Here is a 23,104-nt window from a genome sequence, read left to right on the forward strand (position 1 = left end):
AGTTGCCCAGCCCTACCTGTGGGTAGCTGAGGGAGTTCTCCAGGTAGTGCAGGTCGTCCCCTGTCCCCCCGGCCTCGCGTCCTGCCTCCAAAGGTATCCCGTAATGTGTGCGTTTCTCAAAGCAGACATAGTCATATTGTGGTGTGCCCCCCCACAAAGCTGACTTCGATCTGGGTTCCTGTATTAAGATCTCTGAGCTCTCCATGCCTCTACTCTTCCTCACACTCAGTTGTATCAGAGCTGCTGCTCTGGGCCTTGCCTAGAACCACCTCATGTTCTGGCTGAGGACATGGCCTCTGCACTTTCCTCTGCTCCCTCCTTTTCTTTCTCTCCTCTGACCACTTTGACTTGTCCTGTTCTTGCACTCACTTTCTCTCTGCCCCTCCTCCTCCTCCTCCTCGTGCCTCTCTCACTTTCTCCCCTTCCTGCATAAAGGCAGTGGTTGCAAAGTATAACTATATTTATAGCAACCTTCCTCCACCACGTGATTCCCCAGTGCTGCGTCTGATCTCAGCAAAAGGCACTAACTCTACCAGGATTGAATATCAGGTGTGGGCAATAGGGGAACTCCTGAAGGAGAGGGAAGGGGGGGCAGGGATAAGGAAAGAGGGCGATAAGAGAGACAGAGCTAGAATGACAGAGACATTCTAGGAGACAGAGACATCTAGGAGAAAGCAGAAATGATGATCCAGGAGATCTCTTCTTTCACACCTCCCCATTCTGACCAAGCTATATTTTCACGGAGAACAAAATTCAGTGGGCTTCCTCCTTCCCTCCCCAGATACAGGTGTCCAAAAGACTGAGTGACAGTCATAAAGATGCCAGCAGCTATGGCGAGATAGAACAAGATGGGTGCACTCTCACTGTCCCAAAGTAATTTTTCTAAGTCCATGGTCCACAACAGAAGCAGCAAGCCCTAATGGAGAAGTCGGGCATCCCTGTAAACTGCTGAGCATTACAGCTTAATTTCAGCCTTTCCATGTGCCCTTACGGGGAACACTTTACACTTTTGAAGTGTGTCACCAAACTTCTCTGTTGGTATTTAGTTATGGGTATATGCAGAAATTTATTCCTCCTGATGCTCCACTTTTCCACAGGCTAGATCATTCAACATCTTCTCCTCTACACTTTACCTCTTGATTCTCAGCCAGGTGAAAAAGCAATGAGCTCAGCCAACACCAGTAAGCTACCAGACAGTGACAGGAATGAGAAGCATGTTCCAGCAACATGGTCTAGAGACACCTCCCAGTGCTCTCAGTGTGCTGCGTGTAATCATATGTCTTTTGATGGCTAATCAATGAAAAACAGTGAGTTCAAGATCCTAGAAACCGTGCACAAGAAAAGAAGACCCCATATGCCTCAAACACAGTTGCTAAAGAGCTGGTATTAACTCCTCATTCCTCCTCTTGCACACTATCAGGTCTCCAGAATAATGGTTTCCAAACTTCTCACATTCTGGCTTATGAGATCTGCAGGCAGGATGCGAGTGGGAGAGAGAGAGAGGCAAAACACCTTCTTTTTGGTCCAGAACAGTAGTCTCATAATTTTATTTTGCAGACCTGTGCAAATTATTTCTCCTGGAGGCTCATTTTGCTTTTTCTCAGTCTGCCCAGTTCTCCAGAGTGGGGTACAAAGAAAGTCTCCAAGAGGAAGACACACTTGATTTCCTCCATAAACCACTTCCCCACCTCCTCCAATGTCTCTGCTAACAATATCCATATGGCTATCCATTAGGAATAATATCCGTATGGATATTGTTAGTCTGTACAGTCCACACCAGGTGGCATGTCAGGCAAGCTCTGAATATTTAATAAAGCAAAATCAGTGTTGCCTCAAAACATATAGGCTCATCTGTTTCTCACCAGCACTCACTTCACTGTCAATAAGTAATGTTCCCTGGAGGAAGGCATCAGCAGGGCAAAACTTGCAATGAACCACCTTAAAGAAGAGTATCTAAGTGACCATGTCATACATGAGAAGTGACCATACAGAGAACAACGTTTGGATATCCTCATAGGTTTCCATTTTAAAGGCATTAATTGTTCTCAGTCCTCACAGGTGGGCCTGTGAGAACCTCATGAGGTTCAACAAGGCCAAGTGCAAGGTCCTGCACCTGGGTCGGGGCAACATCTAATATCAATACAGGCTGGGGGACGAAGGGGTTGAAAGCAGCCCTGTGGAGAAGGACTTGGGGGTACTGGTGGGCAAAAAGCTGGACATGAGCCAACAGTGTGTTCTTGCAGCCCAGAAGGCCTACCATATCCTGGGCCACATCAAAAGAAGCATGGCCAGTAGGTCAATGAAGGTGATGATGCCGCTCTACTCCACTCTGGTGAGACCCCACCTGGAGTACTGTGTCCAGCTCTGGAGCCCTCAGCACAAGAAGGACACAGAACTGTTGGAGCGGATCCAGAGGAGGGCCACAAAAATTATCTGAGGGCTGGAGCACCTCTCCTATGAGGACAGGCTGAGAGAGTTGAGGTTGTTCAGCCTGGAGAAGAGAAGGCTGTGGGGAGACCTTATTGCGGCCTTTCAGTACTTAAAGGGGGGCTATAGGAAGGATGGGGACAATCTCTTTAGCAAGACCTGTTGTGACAGGACAAGGGGTAATGGTTTTAAACTAAAGGCACGTATTTTTAGACTGGATATAAGGAAGAAATTTTTTACAATGAGGGTGCTGAAATGCCGGAATGGGTTGCCCAGAGAGGTTGTAGAGGCCCCATCCCTAGAAACATTCAAGGTCAGGCTGGACAGGGCTCTGAGCAACCTGATCTATTTGAAGATGCCCCTGCTCACTGCAGGGGGGTTAGACTAGATGACCTCAAACGATCCCTTCCAACCCAACCCAACCCATTCTGTGATTCTATGATTCTACTGAGATGCTTTTGGACGACCAAAGTCATTATGGCTTACATAAAAATAGATGCATAGCATATACTATATAGTGTATAAAGTACAAAAAAGTGTATAGAATGTAAGTGTATATCATATATAGAAAATCTAAAGACCAACCACAGTAAGCCCCAGCAAACATCAACGTTGTAATACAGCACCAGATCTTCAGTCACTCTTATATTTACTGGAGGAGACCACTCATCATAGCCACCAGAGAAAATTAATGGGAACCTTTACCCAAAGGTGCACTCTTCCAGCTCTTATTTTTCAAGAGGTACAAGAATAGCACATCAGAAATTGCTTCAGTATAAAAAAGAAAACACTACTGCCAGCTCATCAAACTCTACTGTCTGTCTTGTATGATATTGTTGTGGAATTTCCATGGAAAACAATAATATAATTACATAACCTAAAATAAGATTCAGCCTACCCTGAAAGGTATTTTCCAGGAATTGTCCCTCTCAGCCTCCAAATTGGCCCCAGCCTCACTCACCTTATCAATAAAAGCATGAAGGACCCCAAGGACAACATTCACCAGAGGGCTCTTTGTGCTACTTGAACAAGAAACCTTTACTATCCTCATGAGGAAGACCCTCACTTGTACTTTCCACAGTGTGAAAATGTGGAAATTAATACACCTCATCCAGTGCACCAATTAGTAGACTGATAAATACACAGATGAAACTGAACAATCATTATGCACACAGTGGTACATGTGTACACTCTAAGGACCTAGCTCTAAGGACATCTGCAGCTAAGGACCTAGCATTTATCTAATTCCCAGTGGGAGAGCATTTCTCATCAATCTTTCTACCTCTGATCTTTGTACCCAGATAGTGTCTACCAAAGAAAAGACTCAGAACTGAAATTCACCATTCCAGTGCATGCCAAAATATATGCCATTTGTAGAGATACTGGGTTTATGTCACATTGTTTCCTTTATCCTGAACACTAATCTTATCATGCTCCACATCTTATAAATTACCACTCTCCCACTTTCCCCTAGGAGGAAAGCACTTTGTCAGCTCTCTGGGCACTATTAACACCCTCTCTATTCCACAAGGTACCAATAATCTTTTGTCACAGCCTCACTGACACTAGTCTAGTTAAATTCAAAGCAGCTACTCTCAGCTTATATTTGCTTTGAGATCTGCTGCTTCTATTTCAGACTCAAAGAAGAACTTGTAGACCCAACAGCTTGTCCACTTTTTCCAGCTGGCACAGCTGACATAATGAAAGGTATTGTTCTAGCTCTACCCATTGCCTTGTCTATGTTTTCAGATCTGCAGAGTCCCAAAAGTACAGACTCTGAGCACACCCTGAAAAGACGTGCCTTTCTGTACTGCTGCTGCCCAGCAACTGCTGTCAAATCTCCCCTCTAATTTTTCCTGTAATTTCTTGCTACAGTTCTTCTTTATATTTTTTCTTTATTGCTCATATGTCCTATTTTCTACTACTAAAGCCTAGCTCTGCTCTTCTGCCAGGACACAGCAATGTAGTACTGCTATTGCTTGAGAGGTTACCAACAGACTCAGGACTAGCACAGAAGTGGAGGAAGATGCCAAAAGAGAAGAACATGTAATAACTATCTGGCACTAGTCACCAGCACAGATGACCCATACGTATGGCTTTACTCCTCAGGTGCCCCTAAGCCTTCTGAAAGGGCTCACAAAAGTTTCTAGCTGCCCACAGCACACAAGAGTATACACAGTATACAACCTGCTCATATACCAGTTTTTTCTTTGCATATTACAGGCCCTAGAGGGACTCCAAAGTGTGTTTCAGTGATACTTCCTTCAAGCAGGACACCTTCATGACAGATGAAGCTTCAGCTATAGCCCCAGTTAGGGTTTTAGGTGAGGGAAAAAAAAAGGAATAGAAGTTAGAACAACTCTCACCCAAGACAGGTCTCTTCTCCAGTCAGCCATCTATCTGTCTCCCTCCTGTTCCCAGTTTTCTCTCAGGTCTCCCTTTCTTTGCTTTTCTTTTTTTTCTCCTGAATGATTTTCAGGATACAGAAATATAATTCATAGCCTTCCCACCCTACTGCCTTTATAGTGGAAGCTCTGATAGTATGGGGGGAGGGATGATTGAAGACTCACACTTCTCTCATGGTCCTGACCCAGGAGATTTATCACCTGAAATCCCAGTGCTATTAATCAACATGTTTTTCCCTGTGCCCTGCCCACACAATTACCAGACATCATACTAACTTCTGAGCCTTCTGCTTATACTAGGGCTTTTTTTATTGTTGTTCTTTCTCTAACAGATTCATCCTGAAAGATCTAGACCACATCATAACGTCACTGTATACAAACCTTATGGTCCACCACCAGACTGCAGCCTCCTCTGGAATTAAACATAACGTCTATTTTTCAGCTGCCACCAATACTGCATAAACAAACATTATAGCAGATGGTGATGCAGAGCCCTCTACCACCCCAGACTGAAAGGAGATGAATTTGTGGAGGCAGAGTTATTGTTATCCAGAACCATGCATGCAGAATAGAAGAACAGTCACTTAAGAATAAAGTAAAAAATAATATTCTGTGCTTAAGAGAACTCTGTCCAAGAGGTCTATAAGGCTGTGAAGGAGATAATATAAAAGATAGGCTATGAGACAAAAGAAACTGTAAAAGTGAAAGGAAAAAAGGGAGTTTTGAAGGAGGAAGAGAGAAAGGTGACAAGGAGGGCTGCTTAACAGTAACAGAGGTAATAAGAGACAACACATGGAAAGACATTACTCAGGCAGGGAGATTATGATGTTACCAGAGGAGAGGCAGAATGGAAAAAGAAATATATCTCACAAGTGAAAGCAGATAAATACTTATAGGAACAGAGGGACATGAAGGAGCCATTGAAGTAGATGTTGGAATAGATTAACTTGGAAGGAAGTTTGAACAGATCATGACATGACATGATGACATTGTGGTATGACATGATATGCTATCACTTGGCAAAAAACAAATAAGCTTTAAAGTGGCACAGTTACGTTCCAGTTCCAGAAACAACCCAACTGTGACAGTCTGCACAGAGTACCTTGCAAATTCACCCCAAAATCAAGTTAAACAAAGCCATATCTATGTTGATACCTAAAGTAAATTACTCGTTAATTTCAGGTTGTCTTATGTTAGATCACAGTGTGGTCAGTCTGGAACTGAGAGCAAAAAGAACAAGTAGAGAGAACTTAAAAAAACCCAGCAGCAAAAGCAAGACACAGAAAATCAGATGAAAGAGAAGATAGGAACATTAGCTTTTATAAATGGGTCAAAACTCAACCAGAACTTTAAGGTGGATCTGACTAGATGTCCTGGTGAGCTCTCTGGTCAAGACCAGTAGGCTTCAAAACTCAAAATAGAACAGTCTTTACTAGAGTAAAAATAAGATGCTTTGATTTTTTTTTAATAGAGAAATCTTCAAGTGCATAAGTCAGGAAGCACAGAAATAAATAGATAGTTTATACACAACTCTCCCCACCCACTGCAACCTTGGTTGCAATTAACTCAGTGACCTTCTGAGCTGCTAAAATTTTGTGCTTACACTCCATTGCCTAGGAGACTGTGTCCGCACCTCCACAGCTTGGATTGCTCCTCCCCTACAGCTGCCCCTCTTCTTAAATTGCAACCCTCAGTTCCCACAGTGACTGTCTAACCTACAGCACCTTGCAGCTTCTATTAAGTAATTTCTTCCTTGTGTATGCTCAATGGCTTTCCAAAGGAAGAGGTGTCTTACTGGTGGGGTAGAGATCCAATTGTCTTGTCTTAGTATAAACCAAGAACAAATCAAGTAGGCACAGTGTGTATACAAGTATCAAAAAGTTAAAGGAAAAAAAAAGGGGGTAAAAAGTAAAATTAGACTGCTGAGAGACAGAAAACTTTTTGTAACTGCAGTATGCATCCAAAAGCAGCTAAAGTCAATAAGAACTAGCAAACACTCAATGAACTGATTGAAGTGGGTTCAGTGGATTTCTTATTTTCTAGGAGAATAACATTGAATCACAAACATTCTCTGAAGTAATCAGCTTGAAGACATTTTTAGCAGGAGAGACTAAAGAACATCTAGGAAATACAGATTCAACCCTAGTGATCAAAACATATAAGGGATGCTTCTAAGCTTGTGAATTTCTTATTATTCCAGGACAGAGAATTCTCACAGTAATAATCCATACAATAATCCTACAGACTGCCTGGGAAATTGCTCTTTACCTGTGTATCTAGATAATGAGCTCTGATTCCAAATGGTGAATGTTCCCTGATAAGTCATCTGCACTATGACCTGTATTTTGTTGCCAGCTAAAACCATCCTTGAGAGGTGGTAGGCAGTGCATGGTAGACAGTTTGTGCCTTTCTTCCCTTCCTCCCTGTAGGTTGCTTGTTGCACTGGTAAAGTTAATAATTGCATATTCAATCTGTCAATCATGCAATTACACAGCAGCATGACTGACATCATAAGAGTGGAAAGAAAAATGCAGTGATGAGCTGTGTAGGACTGGGCTAGCACAGGCTGTGCTAGGGCTCCTGGTTTTGTATTGGACTTGGCTAATTTCAAGAGAAGACTCTGGCCTCTTATATAAGCCATGGCCAACTAAGAAAAAATGTGGCCATAGCTGAAAAGTTTAGGAGGATGACTGGCTTATGAAGCAAAATTATTTGGACTGAGATGAAAAGAGAAGGTTTCAAGGACATGGTAGGGGTATGCTTGAGCTGGGGTTAGGCAAGAAGAAGGGACCCTGAATATGGACAGATATCTCCAGGAGGCCATGGCTAGGATTAGAGGTATGCAAGGAAAGAAATAATTTATTTCATTTTCATAATACATGTTCGACTTTCAAATGCTTGAAAAGTCACATCTTTGAGGTTCTAGAATCTACTGATCTCTCTGAGAGGGTGATCACACTACTGGTTTAGGGGATTTAAAGGTTGAAAAGGATAGTCCTAATCTAGATATTAGAACTACTGATCAAGAGGCTTGATGCAATAAAAATTAGATTTCAGCCATCTCAGCTCTCATTCCAGCTGATGAATGGCCACATGAACGTTAGAAAAGAAGGGGTCAGGAACACACCCAGAAAAGAGGAAAGGGACTGTCTTTTCTTATTGCAGCAGAGACATAAGTAACCACAAACCTTTTCTCAGTAACACTTGGGTCTTGCTTACATTTCAGACTTTCATCATTGTTAGAGCAAACACTATAAACTACTTATATGAACTCCATAGTTGCCAAGTTCTAGTTGCTGACTGTACTAGCGTGTCCCCTCCTGTCTCAGCTGAGATAAACGATGTCAATATAAAAGTTGTAGCACAGACATGTTATCACTACCATTAAAGATTTTTTAAATACCTTATTTACTATCAAAGTTATACTAGTAAATCTTGTACAGTTTTGACTAAGCTCTTCCTGTTTTCCTTCTCCTTCCCCCATCCAAATGCAGATACCCATACGAAAACACCTAACCCTCCTGCACAGCAGGGGTCTTGCCTTTTTCCCATAAAACAATCCCCTGTAGTAATATGAGATAAAGATGAAGGTAAACAGAGGGAAGACAGTAGTTCTCTTGGCAGCCAGAATAATAAATCTATCACAAACAAGGGCAAAGCAATTCCCCTCTGGCAATAATCTTTCCTGTTATCACTGGCCGCTGATACAGGGATGATAATGAGAGTCAGCACGACATTCACTGGACTTCCTCTGCCTTTTATCAGCCCCCTGCTTTGACTTGTAGGAAAGCACTGGGGGAAGGGAAGAACTGCACTGAGCAAATGCACCCAGGTTGAAGTACTGGGTCACACTTTGGCATGAAGGCTGCAGAAAGACTTCTCTGTGGAACTCATTAAACTAAAACATCCGTATACTTACCAGCAAGAGCCAATTTTGACTGTCACTGAAGGAAGAGGGTGCAAAAAGTACCCAAGGGCCATGAGGAAGCAACAGTCTCCAGATGTCAGAAACAGGTAGCCTAGTATTTCAAGCCCAGAACAAGATAAGCCAGCAGAAGAAAGTGAAGGAAGTACCCTACAAGTGGCACAAATGTGTCCCAGGGATGACATTTAATGTCCATGCCATCTAAAAATGTTAAACCCAGAACAGGAGTCCAGGGAGTGGCTGTAGATTGACATTAGAAGCTATTGACCAAAGTCAGGAGTGGTAGAAGAATAATGGGTAAATAGAAAAAGAAGGCACAGAGGATAAATGACAGGAACTATTCTAACTTTCATTTAACCTGAGAACTGAAATAAGCTCTAGAAGCTGGTAACTCAGTTTATCAGAAGTTACTGATTTTTGCATGCTGTGTTTGTGTGTTTAATAACATCGCTCACTGTCTTGCTTATGTGCATTATTTGGTGTTCAGAGTCAGCAAAAATCACTGAGATTACTTGTGGTATCTTGTTCAGACACTGCCCTTGGTCTGGAACGTAACTCAATTTTTGCCTGTTTGTATCAGAGTCATATTCTATTCCACAAATAGTGTTATGTCTATATATTATTTTGATAGGGATCAATCAGAAAGAAAAAACAAAAAGCAGATGTGGTCCTTGTGAGATTCCTCAGATCCCACTCCCTCTGCTCCTTGTCCTTGCACCAGGGGGAAAGCTGTTGCTCTCTGCCAGGTGCACTGGCTGGGCTGATTGACCTTTATTTAGCAGGAGAGGGACAAAAATGTCCCAGACCACAGGCTTTTGAGTACTACACGGACCATAGGCTCACAGAAGTCTGCAGGCTCCTCAGACCCCCATCATGCTGAGGGACAAACTCTGCCACCTGCTAAAGACTAATTGTTCTGAGAAGAAGATGCAGCTGACCCTTGCCATGGCAGATTACAGGCTCGTCTTCATCACAGAGGGTCCTATTCAAGGAGGGAAGGGGACCCAGGGGGTAGAGTGCTTCCCTGTACCATGGGGACCACAGCTCTGGCTACAGAACTTGCTGGTATACAGCACTGCTGGTACCACTGGCACCACCACTGCTGGCCAGCAGGTTCCTCACCCCTCTTCTCCCCCCCTCCAAGAGAAACAGTTCGAAGTCCTATCAGTAAACCCCTTAAGATGGAGGGAAGGTCTCTGTAGGGGCGGTGTACTCACCTTGCTTTGAGCAGGAGCGTTCTCCATTGTGTTCTTGCAGGAGACCTTCACCGTGGCAGTCTAATTGTACTTTCTGGCAAGACCACTTGGACAGACATGTCTGTCTATACAATTTCCTACTGAATTTTGCCACACTGATCACTACAGCCCCATCTTCTCTTGACCTATAGTCTTGAATGCTGGGGAACATGATTATTTTACCAAATCAGCTGCTGCACATGTAGATCTGCTTGAAAGTGCATTAATGTCTTTAATATCTATGTTCTGATACCAGGTCTGTAATGTCATTTTTACCATAACGCCTTCCTCAACAGTATCAGTCCACAGGAGTGTCTGGCCCTGGCTGTGAATTTTGTTTCTGCCCTGCTCACAGAACTGCATTGGAAATAAGAGGCAGACATCAGGAAACCAAGAGGTCAGCACTCCCTAAAGAACACCTGGTACCACCTCCAACCAGATAACAGTACTTTTTTCAGCTGTGGCCAAGTGGAAGAGATCAGGCTGAGCTACTCAGTGCCTCTTGCACTGGAACATCTCACAAGACAGCCTCTGATACTGAGCTGTCATCCTTCTCAGACAACCATCTGTTCTCTGTGAGTGCTGCTGTCACTTCTTGCTGGCCTACTGGCCATTTTAGTATGGACGTTGTAGGACCTGTGGGAAGAGAAGGCCAAAGGCTTTTGGAAATGGTGTGAACCTGGCTACCTTGCCACAGCTATACATAGAGATGGCTGCCAGAAAAAGGGTGTGACAACAAGGCAGTTGTAACAGGAGGTTTTAGAACTGGATGGGTGTTTGCCTGTCTTGTGATACATCTTACTACAATGAATGTTGGGAGAAGTGGCATAAGGGTTTAGAAGTTGGCTTGTCCTGGTGTGGTTTTTTTTCTGGTCATTCCTGTAGCTCCTTTGGTAGATGGGTCATACCACATATTCCCTCTACACCTTGGAGAAAAAGAGGGTTCTAGGAGGCATATCATCTGCATCATGGCAGAGGAGAAGACTCTTAAGGATCTGAAGCAGAAGAAAGAAGGACTCAGGTCTCTCTATGTGGACCCATGTTCTCTTTAGATACCAATATGGTGTCCTTCATGCCTTTATGCAGTTAGCTGCTCAGTGTCATGCTCTGAATGCATTCGCCATAGATCAGGGAAGCAGCATTTAAGTAAGAAGCTGTTATATATGGCAGTCAATTGATCATGTCAGCTACAATGTACACCCTCACTTGAAGCACTGAAACATACATTTAGGCAAGAGAAGAACTTTACTTAGTCCTTGCTTCCCAACAGAAAGATTTTCATATACCTCTTGAATATAGTTCCTACACCACACTGGCTGTTTCTTCTGTCACTACTATGTTGCACATCTGTGACCTGTTTAATCTTGCATTTGCCTTTACCATTCCTGGAAAGCTTAGGTGAACCTGCAGTTCTTTTACCCTGTGGGCCTGGAGCATTATGGACTTCCAATTAATGGAAATGAGATTTCCAACATTTCCTATTTCTATATGGAATTGGAACTAAAAGCAGCATACATTCAGTGAATTGTCCTCTACTGCTGATAATAAACTTGATGCCAAGTAGTGTAATATTAAACACCTCTCTGGTCTGAAAAAGGGCTCACAGTTTTGTTGGTAAGTAATTCAGAGGAATAAAAACAAAGGCTGACTGAAGAATTGTTTAAGGACCTTAATAGGATAACTGAACAATAGAATGACAGAAGAAACAGTCACAATAAATGTAAAGTGATGACTGGGAGAAGGAACAGGTGTTCTAGCTTTGCATACATGAGAATCATCCAACTGTTACTATTTAATCTGACTTCTACTATTTAAGAATAAGGTCTCGGGGCTAAATAAAATGGTAATAATAATAATGACTCCCTCAGTATTTTTTTAGAACCATGAGTTAAGAAGAAGGAAAATAAGACTAGATAAAATGCAATGTGCAACTACATCTTGAGTAATAGTTGCATTTCTGTTTCCCCCAATCTTGAAAAGAATATAGTAGAGCTGGAAAAGTTTCAGAGGATGGTCAAAATTATAGAATAGCTTCTGTATGAGGAACAGCTAAGCAGTCTTGAACCTCCCAGGCTGGAAAGGGCAGTGAGGGCTGGACATGAATAAAAACATGAGGTGATATGGAGAAAGTGAACTGAGAAGGTTTCTTTTGCTATATCTTAGGAGGTAGGCAGTGGGTTCAGAACGAAAAGAAGTTGGTGGTCAGAAAACATACACCTGGTTCTATTAAAGTCACGAAGTCACGATTTCTTGGAACTTAGATGCAGGCAAACAGTTTTTATTTGCTTTTCTGTAATAGAAGTAAGTGCTTCTTTTTTTTTTTTGTGAGCCCTTTAAAAATAAGGGTAGATAAGAGAGTTCATTGCACATGAGGAATTAAAAATACATTCTGTGTCATATTTAGAAGACAATAATCTTATTGACCAGTAGGTCACTTGCACTGCTGTTCCTCTGAGTACTTTAATTAATTACAGAATCACAGAATATTTGAGCTTTCCATGGGACAGTTGCTGTCTTGTCCAATACCATGCTCAAGCAGTGTCAAGTGGAGCAGGTTGCCCTGGACTATATCTGGACAGCTTTTGAATACCTCCAAGGACGCAAATTCTACAACCTCTTAATGCAACCCACGCCAGTGCTCAGTCACAGAAAAAAAACTTCTTTCCTTATGTTCAGACAGAATTTCCTGTGTTTCAGATGGTGCCCATTCCATCTTGTCTTGTCACTGGGCACCACTGAGAAAAGTCTGACTTCATCATCTTCAGACTCCCATCAGATGAGCTTTGGCTTTCTTAACCTCATTCTTGCACACTTGGATGGTGCTTCTGTATTCCTCTCAGGTCATACAACCCTGCTTATACCTTTTTATGTCTGAGTTTAGACAGGAGCTCCTTGTTCATTCATACAGGCCTCCTGCTGCCTTTGCTTGATTTCCTGTTCAACAAGATGGATTGTTCCTGAGCTTGGAGGAGATGATTTCTGTACATCGAACAGCTCTCTTGGACCCCTCTTCAGGGCCATATCCAACAGGATTCTTCCAAGCAAATCCCTGAAAAGACAAAGACTGCTCTCCTGAACTCAAGGATTGTGATCTTGTTTTTAGTCCTTCTCCCTCCTCAGTTCCTGAGGCTATCCTGGACCTTCACACTCCCAACAGTCCTTCCTTGTTTGTAAGTATCAGGTCCAGCAGAGCACCTCCCCTTGCAGTCAATGCACTCCAGAAACTTCCTGGATTGTTTGTGCTCTGCTGCGTTGTTGCTCCAGTAGATTGCTTCCAGGGACAGTGAACATGAGGCTTTTCAGTTTTCTGAAGAATTCAGAATTTAATTCTTAAATCTCTCTACTGGACTGTGGTCTATACTGAGGCTGACTACATACTCAAAAGTAGTTATTTTTCTGTAGCTGTAAAAAGCAGTAGTTTCTTTTTAACCGTGAAATATTTTGCAGCTTCTGCAAATGATCTTCAGGCAAATTCTGTTCTCTTCAGTATCCCAGTAGAGTTTTGGGTAGTTCTGAGTTTCAGGTTATAGACATCCATAGTTACTATGGTAGTTTACACAGGATAAAAGAATGTGTATCCTAGGCTACGCACAGTTAAGACTAATTGGCCTAACTTCAATCTGAAACAAACTTGAGGGTCCACAGGGTAAAGTACTTAAACACTGTTTCCTCACATCATCAAATCAGAAAAGAACATACTGCATATAATTTGTCAGAGTTTTTAGAGCTGCTTTCGTTGAAAAGGTGTAGGTGCTGCTCACATTTGCATTAACACTGTGCAGTAAATACGGTGAAGCTGCTTTGTATTCTAATGTACTTTTAGAATCTGTTCTCAATGCCAGTAGTTGAAAGGCAAACATTCCTCACCCATGACCTTTTATAAATATTTTGTGGAAATGGATAACTCAACCCCAACTGTCACTTGGTTCCTTTAAGGACACATAAGAATCTATTACTTCACCAGAAGGCAGGAATTTGTGGTAGAGATATATAGCTCAGTTTTAACAATGTGAGCAAGTCTTTTAATCCTGCCTATATCCTTAGCAATGCCCAGACTGAAGTGTCTGTTGCAGTAACAACTTGTGGAGGATGTCTTTGCTACTCCTATTATCAGTGTGGAGACTTGTACCATTATCAAATACAAAAGCATAGAAAGCCTTCACATGCAGATAAACAGCAATGAAATCTGGTTCCTCAAGTAGTTCTAAGTCAATTAATAGTAAACGAAAACACTTTAAATAAGCAGGTTCTGATAAGGTAGTCTCTAACATTAATAGCCTATGTCTGTCCTCCCTCTGTGTTAAGATGATGAGCTAACAGAGTTATCATTGTATCACACAGGTATGTGGAAGCTCTTCTATCAATACTAACAGCAGCAACTTCAGCTGCTACTTCACTAACACAAACATTGACAAAATAGCTTTTTATATAGTGTTTACCACCAGCTTCTCTCCAGCATGCCCGGTTTCTTTGTAATGATTTTGTGGACACTCACAACTGTAGCTGAGTTTACCTTGAGAATTTGTATTTGCTGTATGTTTCTGTATTGATGCATTATTTCTCATGTACATACTTTGAATGCCACCTGCTGTACAGCCTGGGCAGTAACCTCTGTATTCCAGTTGCCCCTTTACTACTGTTGTTGACAATTTTGCTAGCAACAGGTCTAACTTCTTGAAATACCAGGAACGCTAGTACATGCTATTTCCATCCCTCCTGTCCCAAACTTGTCTGAAATAATTTAATCTGCTAATCTGCCAAATTAGCATGCAAGTATGAGCTGTCAAAACAATTATGTACTTCCTTTGTCCACATAAAAAAAGCTGATTGCATGCAGCTACCCTATTAGGTTTCAAACAGATGTGGGACGCCCCCTTATGCCATTTACACACAAGCAGGTTTTTTTACTTTCTACAGCACAAGATCAATGGCAAGGGTTAGATTGATCAGCATGCTGCCAGCCCATGGCATTTATTTGCTTGGACAGGAGGTCTGTATAATTTGTAGAAAAGCTTAAATTTTATAGCATTATAAGTAAGGGACATGTAGCTGGGCAATCTCACTGAAGTATCAAGATATTCTTACTGCTACTGTGCTATAGTTGCGACAGCTTTCTCAGGAATAGACAACTGTAGTGCTGACAGACAACACCGCTACTAGTCAGCTAGCTCCTGGTATGTGAGATCTCCACTTTGTACCTGGACACCTTGGATTGTTTGGAAGTAACGTCTTAAAACATTCAATTCCGGACACCTTAGGGACAGAACACAGTACCTGAATGATGCTGGAAATGGGTGAAAAAAATGTTTTTCAGCCAGTAGCAGAAAAAGCCGCTTGCAGCACCCTGCTAGGACCATGCCATCTAGGCTAAGGTACCTGCAGGCAACCTCCACCTGTGAGGAGCAGTTCAGTACAAGGACAACATGGGCAACAGCCAGGCAAGGTTAGTGCCAAGTGGGAGGCAAAGTCTTTGGTGCTGTTTCTGCTGCAAATGTTACTGTTAAACTTTCTCCATGGGAAAAGCATTAAGGTCAGTAACAGCACTTGTATGGAGCTGTGGGTGTCACCTTGGGAAGTATTGCCTGGGTTGTTGACTGGAGAGGCTGAAGGAGGTGGTTTTATTCATTGTGGAGAAGAGGAGGCTGAGGGGGTCTATTTGCTCTCTGCCACTACCTAGAGGGAGGATATAGATGAGATGGAGCCAGGCTCTTCTCAAAGAGGCACAAGGAAAGCGCAAGAGGCAACAGCCATGACTTACAACAAGAGAAAGTCATGCCTGAGCAGGGGGTTGGACTGGATACTGCCAGAGGTCCCTTCCCTTCTAAATCTTTCTGTGACTGTCTTTATTTCACTTTGTTAGAGACAAAACCAAAATACCAGCATCCAAACTTAGATTATTAATAGAACTATGAAGACCAGGTCTGATAGCAATACACACTGGAAATGAGAGATTTTCTTCAAGAAGTTGCCACAAGGAGTGTATGTCCAGAGCAAAATATATGACAATTTCGTATCTCCATGTTTTAAAAAGGCAAGGTAGCTCTGAATATCTCTCCCACACAAGGAAGTACAGAGCACTACTCTGTTGTTTGGGGAAGAGGTTCTTACATAAATTATTTGCAAACAGAGTAGATAGGACAGCTAGAAACTCATGATTTGTCTCTAGGGCTGGCACTCTGGAGAAGTAAATCTATACTCAAACCACCCTTTAACTTGGTCCTTATCAATGAATGCCATGCATATTCCACCTTACTAAAATCTTAAAAATTAAATCCGTGTTACTTTAAGAAAAAGTTAGTAGGCCTGTTCTCATTTTTCTTTTCCTCAGCCTTCCTTCTGGCATGCCTGGTGGCACTGGAAACACACTGGGATTCTGAAATTGGTACATCCCTCAGACAGGAAAGGTCTCAGCACAACCCCACAGCACAAAAGCAGGTGGTCGGTCTGCCCAGTGACTGGCTGATAGTTACAGAAAAGGAGCACTACTATGTGTACATTGCAGGGAAGCCTTTCAACTCCCCAGACATTTGTGCCATGTAGCCAGGACAAGACGCTATCACTGATTTCTGCAGCAAATTTCTGACAAGGCAAGGCATTAGTTCTGTGATCCCACTAATGGGAAGTGGGGAGAGAAATAAACGCAGATCTTCAAATAGGCATATAGAACTGAGTCACTAGATGCCAAAGCAAGGGGAAGTAGATGGCAAGGTGGATGTGGTGGATAAGTGAATAGGAAGCCTTTAGCTGCAGTAGATATTAAATTTCAGTCTGACTTAAGGGAATATGGGCAATGGACCTCTTCTTTTTGCCTCTGTTAATTTCAGCAGAGGCCAGCCTGTGAACCAACAAATACTGCCAGTATAAAAGAGGTGACTCTCTCCCCCCAAAGACTGAATATGAGAAGCTAAAAATTGTTCCCTAATAGCAGTAGGTGATGGTCCTAAATGCCTGCACTTCTAATCAGACAGCAAGAAACTGAAGAATTCCTTTCTTTCTTTTCTGTTGTCATTGTCAGCAGCCTACATCTTGCCCTGTAGAGCTTGGCCCTGTATTCATCTGCATCTTTTGTCCTCTCCAGCTTTAGAATTAGCAATTGAAATCTGCACAAGCGATCTTTCTCATGATCTCAGTTCTCCAGGTCTCTTCTGCCTTCTAACAGTACTCTCTGTACGACTGACAACATCTTCAAACAGAAAAAGAGGAGAGAGGGGCTGTGGAGAATCCTCCCACTGCCTTGGGACAGCACAGGGAAAGGGTCACACAAGATATTTTTAGAACAGAATCCAATGGCAGTGATGTGAGGAAGGCACAGAGGAAAACACAGCTGTGAAACCTAACACTTGGCTTCATATATACTGAGAGCAGGAACAGCAGAGAAACAAACCAAGGAGACGCAGCAGAAGACAAGAATGAAAAAAAGGTATGTAAGGATAACAAGTGAATAGTAAAAGAGTAAGTGACAAAGAGGCAATGAACACCTGGGACAGAAATGGCTAAAAGAGAATATGGGAGAGAAATGGCAAAAGACTGAGCCAGGAGGAGAAAAATTTAATAAAGTGGCCATGTTATATAAATAAGCAGAGATACTTTAATCAGCACTCTCATGTAGATGATTTGTGACCTTGAAGGCCAACCAGCAACTACACAGTCTACTGTCTCTCCTCATCCCAAGGTATAAGGACTTCATAAGTGACTTAGGGTTTAGATTGAGATACTGCAATAGATTTTCTACATCAAAGGAAAATAGCAGTCATTCTTACAGTCTTTGAAGCCAGATGATGACCTATCATCTCTCTTTTATTACGGACCAGCATGCCCAGAGACCAGTGACAGCTTTATGTGTGAAAACCGATGTATACAGCATTAGTTTCAAAGTGCTTTCTGCTACTGTTCACTCACTCAAAAAGAAAGAATATGACCGACTACATAGAGTGGTTAGCAGTAATGATGATACTTGATAGAAGTATGCTCATAAAGATAGCATTTTAAGGCATAACTTGCTAATACACTCAAGTCCCAAAAGTGGCTGGGGTCCACTTTAGACACAAACATCCAGAATTACAGTTCCTTGTTCACTTGCTACCTAATCCTCGTAACTGTTCTTCATTTTTAATGTTTTGAGAAATAACTCATCCATCATCAAGGTTAGTGATTCAGCATCTACTTAGCACTAATGCCTAGATTAGATCCAGCAATTAGCTGCTCTTAGTAACTACCTACTACTCTGCCTGTGATCCCTAAGGACTCAAGTATATGGTCATTCTCAAAGAATTCCTAAATTTATAGCCACCTCTTTAATGAAATAGGTTGTAACATGGTTGCCTTCTTATTATAAAGTTTATCTGGGGTGTGGGTGACTTGAATTAAATTAAATAACTATGTGTTTTGGGGTTATCCATGCAGACACTTGAAGGATCAAACAGCTACAATTTATTACACAAACCTGTCCTGTCCAGAAGCCAAAAAAGCATTCAGTGGCAAATATTTGGGATGAATTTATGAATAAATGAAGATTATGCAGTACATTGCCTTGCTTTCTCTCCCAAATAGCTATTTAGTAATGTACAAGTGTTTTGCCAAAGACTTGTCTTAGCTCAAGTTATACATATTATACTCTTTAAACTCAAGAAACCTAATGCCAGTTGTGTCTTCCCACAGTCATTCAGGAAAACTGTCTCTAAATACTCTGACTAGTCTAGTTCTAAACTAAAGAATCTAAAACTGAAAATTCTAGATTCATTAGTTTTTTACAGTTACAGAAGTACAGCCTTTCTCCCTAAGTAGCAGACTTTTTATTTCTGCATCTTTTGCTGTCTCATGCTGTCTTCTTTACCACTGCTTTTGTTCAGTTTTGTAGTATTTCCCTACAGGTCAGTACCTCATGCAATATGATCAATTCAGAAACCAGCTCAGTTTGAATTTCTTATCTAAGAACCCAACTCTTGTTCTCCCTCCATAAACCTTACTTGTTTGTATACTGTACAAATAGGCCACTGCAATCCCATTATGTCATATATTAGGCCCAGTCTCCATGCTCTACTGTCGGTGCTACTCAATCCTGACACTGAGGATGCTACATTTTTGTATTGGACTACAGAAAGCCAGGCCAGCAGAGATGAAATATTTCATAATCCAGCCTTTCCATTGTAATGATTGGCTCCTTCAACAATGTTAATACTTGAGAAGTGATAAACAGTGTTCTTAGTAAAACACTGTTGAGCTGAGGGTGAGTGCTTGTGATGAGCCTATGTGGAGCACTAAGAAATTTACATTAATTACATAAGTCTGGGTTTGAAATCAAGCTTTCAGTCATCAGAGCTATATGGTCACACTGAAGATCATACAATTCTTCGTTCATCTGTAAGGCACTACCACACACACAAGAGCAGGGCTTAGCAGCAGAAAATGTTGGACTGAAAGCTGCTGTCCTGGTCTTCACCTCAGCTTTCTGTTCCCAAAGGCAATCATACATTCCTCTTAGTAACCCAGGTGTTCTGGCTTCTGTAAAGACTCTCTCCATCTTTTTTTACAGTAGCTCAAAGAAGATGAGATTTCATGTTTTCCTTAGCCCCAACAGTCCTACTTGTCTCCAAACACTGCTACCAAAACTTTGCATGCTCCGGTACAAACAGGCCACCATTCATTTTCATAGGCCTGAATTCCATTCATGCTGTTCCTTAGGCAATATGGAGTGTATGATGCCAATTCTCACTTCAATTACTAAAGGAAGTGGCTTTTTAGATACAGTACACACTGCTGTCTCATCTCTCAGAGAAGTACTTAAAGCAGAAAGTGGGGCAACAGCCTCCATCAAAATACCTATAAAACAAAGCAGTGCAAGACCCCCACTGGGATGTGCCCAAAAGATGCCATAGAGCAAGATGCTTTCTCTCACAGCACCCGTTGATACCCAGAATCCTGATCACATCTTCTGGGAGCTGTAGCAAAGGGCAGGTAAAAGTTTCAGTGCCTTATCCATAGTTGTCTGGAAAAAGGAAACCCATTCATGACCAGCAGTTGCATTTCTATATAGCTCTGCAGACTAGGCATCCCTACAGACTCAGCCCTGAGTCTCTCCAGCACTTTTTCCTTGTCTGGTGTATTTGGTGAAACAGATTTTTCACCCATGGGGTTTAGGAACAATTCCCATGTTCATATTGAGAGTATGGCCTCATTCCCTCCTGGAGGAAGACACTACCGGGGCATGTGCTCTGGCAGAACTCTCACAGATTCTTCCTAACACAAACAGGGAAGGATATTTGTAGGCAAAGAAAGTGTTTAGCCCCTTAAGCAGAGAAGGGAACAGCTATAGTGTAGGAAACATTCAGTCCTCCTGCAGGTATTGTACTCACCAGAGTTTGTTGGTATCTGAATGTTTTTGTTGGAGAGGCATCCCCAGTCATATCCCCAGAGCTAACGTCCTGTGGAGTAGGGGTTGTTCAGGGCAACGTCTTCCTGTCTGCTCTCCACGGCAAAATCATGGAGTGAAACAGACGCAAGGCTTCAGCTAAAATCCCACAGAGCACCCTGAGAGAGAAGGTTACTGGTGAGGGAAAGACAGAGAGGGAGACTGTAACCAGAGACTCCCTGCCCCCTCCTGTTTAGTCTGTGCTTGGACACAGCAGCCGCTTCCCTGCTTTAATATCTGTCTGCTGCCCTGGCACCAGGACAGCTCAGTAAATTAACAGGAGGTAAGGTTTCCCCTCTCCTCTCTCAGGCAGTATCATTCTTCACTGCATTTGAAAGGGGTCAACAGTGGGACCACTGAAAGAATGGGGTTGATGATGGAGCAAGAGTACAGAAGAAAATGATGGAAATAAAAAATTACCAAAATTAGACACAAGACAACCATCCTGCAACTTGGGCATGATTATTCCTACAACCTGCTTCAGGGACAACTTTGTGAAGTGTCAGCAACTGAGAGGGCAAGGTCTCCTAGCAGACTTTGGAATACTATTCCTTATATAAATTACACAGTGTCCTCACATTTAACATCATTTTTCTGAAAGCACACCCATTATTGCTTATTGCCTGGCCAGAATACGTCACCACAATAGAACAGCCTTCCTCACAGTCCTTGTACCTTCACAAACCTTCACCCACTGGCATAAGCAACACTCAGTATCTTTTTCATAGAGAATCACAGAATGGTTGAGGTTGGAAGGGATGTCTGGAGGTCATCTGGTCCAACTCCCGTGCTGAAGCAGGGCTACATAGAACCAGCTGCCTGAGACCAGTGGATGTGGAAGTTACATGAGGAGATACAGCACTTTGGGTGTTTAACAAATCATTAAGGAAAAAGTCTGCCAAAAGCCAACTACTGTAGAAAATGCAGAATATGAACATTATGGAAATTTCTTAAAGTTTCAATAAAATTTAAGATCAAATGCGTAAGGTCTGCTTGTATTCTCAGTTATGATTTATGGCTGAGAGTCCGATTCTATAAAGACATATAAAGTAAAGATTAATGATCCTAAGCTTGTGATAAACACTGCAGGTCTACTAGAAAGGAGGAAACAAATAATAGGTACTTTAGAATATCAGCTGTGAATTTACTTTTGATGTAAAATAAAATTCAGTGGGCTTACAGCAAGGTACAGGTATATAGAGCTGGCTACCTTCTACTGACTAATGGAGAAGTGTTACCAGGAGAAAGGGGCAGGTATTTTTATACTTCTGGAAAGGCGTAGGTGAGATGACTGTATGCACTTCTAGTCAACGGTACTCTGAAAGTTGAGGTTTCTGTGGGAACAGGAAAGGGTACCTGCATTGTCAAGGGGAAGGGGCCATTTATGAGGAGGCTGAAAGAAAGTGGCTTGTTTACTGTAGCAAATGGAGACCTGTTTATAGAAAGAAGTTTGGTGAATAAGGGAAAGGACATGAGAAACTGAAGTCAAGGGACATTGTTGACACACAAAAAAAATGCTGTTAGTCAGTCATGAATGAACACAGGTCTGAAATTTTGGAATAGGTTCATAAGCCTTTGATCATCATGATTTTGCAGTATCCTTCCAAACAATGCAGTGGGACAAAAGCCAAGCTACTTTTAACACCAGGCTTGATAAATTTTGTGAAAGAAATCAGATGACGTGCGGCCTTGTGTAGCAGAGGATTTACATGTGTGACTAGAGGCTTTTTTCTGTGATTGCAAACATAGTGTTAGGCCTTGATTCTGTGTAACTCGCTAACGATTTCTTATGATCTACCAAAAGAAGAGACCTTGGATCTAAGTGGAAATTCAAAAAATATAGGATGAACTCCATGGAACTGATAAAATTTGGTTTTGGTACCCAGTATTTTAGTACGTGATGTTTTGGTATGTTTTAAAAGATTTCACAGGGAAGGCTATCATTGTATAAGCTGTAGAGTTTGCTGGCAAATGTCCTGTTAGTATTCTAGCAGCCAGAACTTCCTGGGACTGTTTTACAGATAAGTACATTTAATTTTTTATTGTTACTTTTTCTCATATACTGCTAGATATTGCTTCATTGGTCTAAATGTTACCGTCTGTATGTATGTCCTATCCTTTCTGAATTGACTGTGTAAAATAAATCTTTTACTCAACACTTTCTGAGGGATTAGTGCTAGTGGTGCATGAGATCATAAACCACTGGGCAGTAGTGCAAACATGCTCTGGGGTTCATATATTCAATGAGAGGAAATAGATACTATTCCAACAGTAAGTGGAGGTGAAAATTCAGAGAGAAGAGGGTGTATTACCGTGTGTGGTACCGTATGAATTGTTGGCTTGCTGTGTTGTTGTATAGTCTCCCCCTTGAGCTGATAGGAACAGAGGAGTGGGAGCAAAATTGGCTAGGAAAAGCTGTAAAAATGGGTCTAGCACAGCTAAGCATAGTGACAAAACACTTATATGAAGGGAAAAGAACGTTGAGTTGTTCTGAAGCTTCATTCAAAATGAATTGTGGTGGGGTGTTACTTTGAGTGTGGATTTTGTTTTTCCTCTGGATCTAGGCCAAGGCTGGGAGCTTCAGCCAAAACGTGGAATTCCTCAATTTGCTGCCCAAGAGAGGACCTAATGCCTTCTCAGCCTTCTGTGAAGCTCTACGAGAAACCAAGCAGCGGCATCTGGAGGCAATGATCTTGAAGACAAC

General features: G+C 42.1%; 1 protein-coding gene across 1 annotated transcript in view; it reads right to left on the reverse strand.

The window, feature by feature from the left end:
• Nucleotides 1-23,104, reverse strand: part of CLCN1 (chloride voltage-gated channel 1) — a 71,730-nt gene that overhangs the window by 45,401 nt on the left and 3,225 nt on the right. The window contains exon 2 of the mRNA XM_075108880.1: nucleotides 20,345-20,519. Coding sequence (XP_074964981.1) covers nucleotides 20,345-20,395 — 51 coding nt within the window. The 5' untranslated portion in view covers nucleotides 20,396-20,519. The remainder of the gene's footprint in view (nucleotides 1-20,344; nucleotides 20,520-23,104) is intronic.

This window comes from Phalacrocorax aristotelis, chromosome 1 (genome assembly GCF_949628215.1).
Source record: "Phalacrocorax aristotelis chromosome 1, bGulAri2.1, whole genome shotgun sequence".
NCBI classification, from domain to species: Eukaryota; Metazoa; Chordata; class Aves; order Suliformes; family Phalacrocoracidae; genus Phalacrocorax; species Phalacrocorax aristotelis.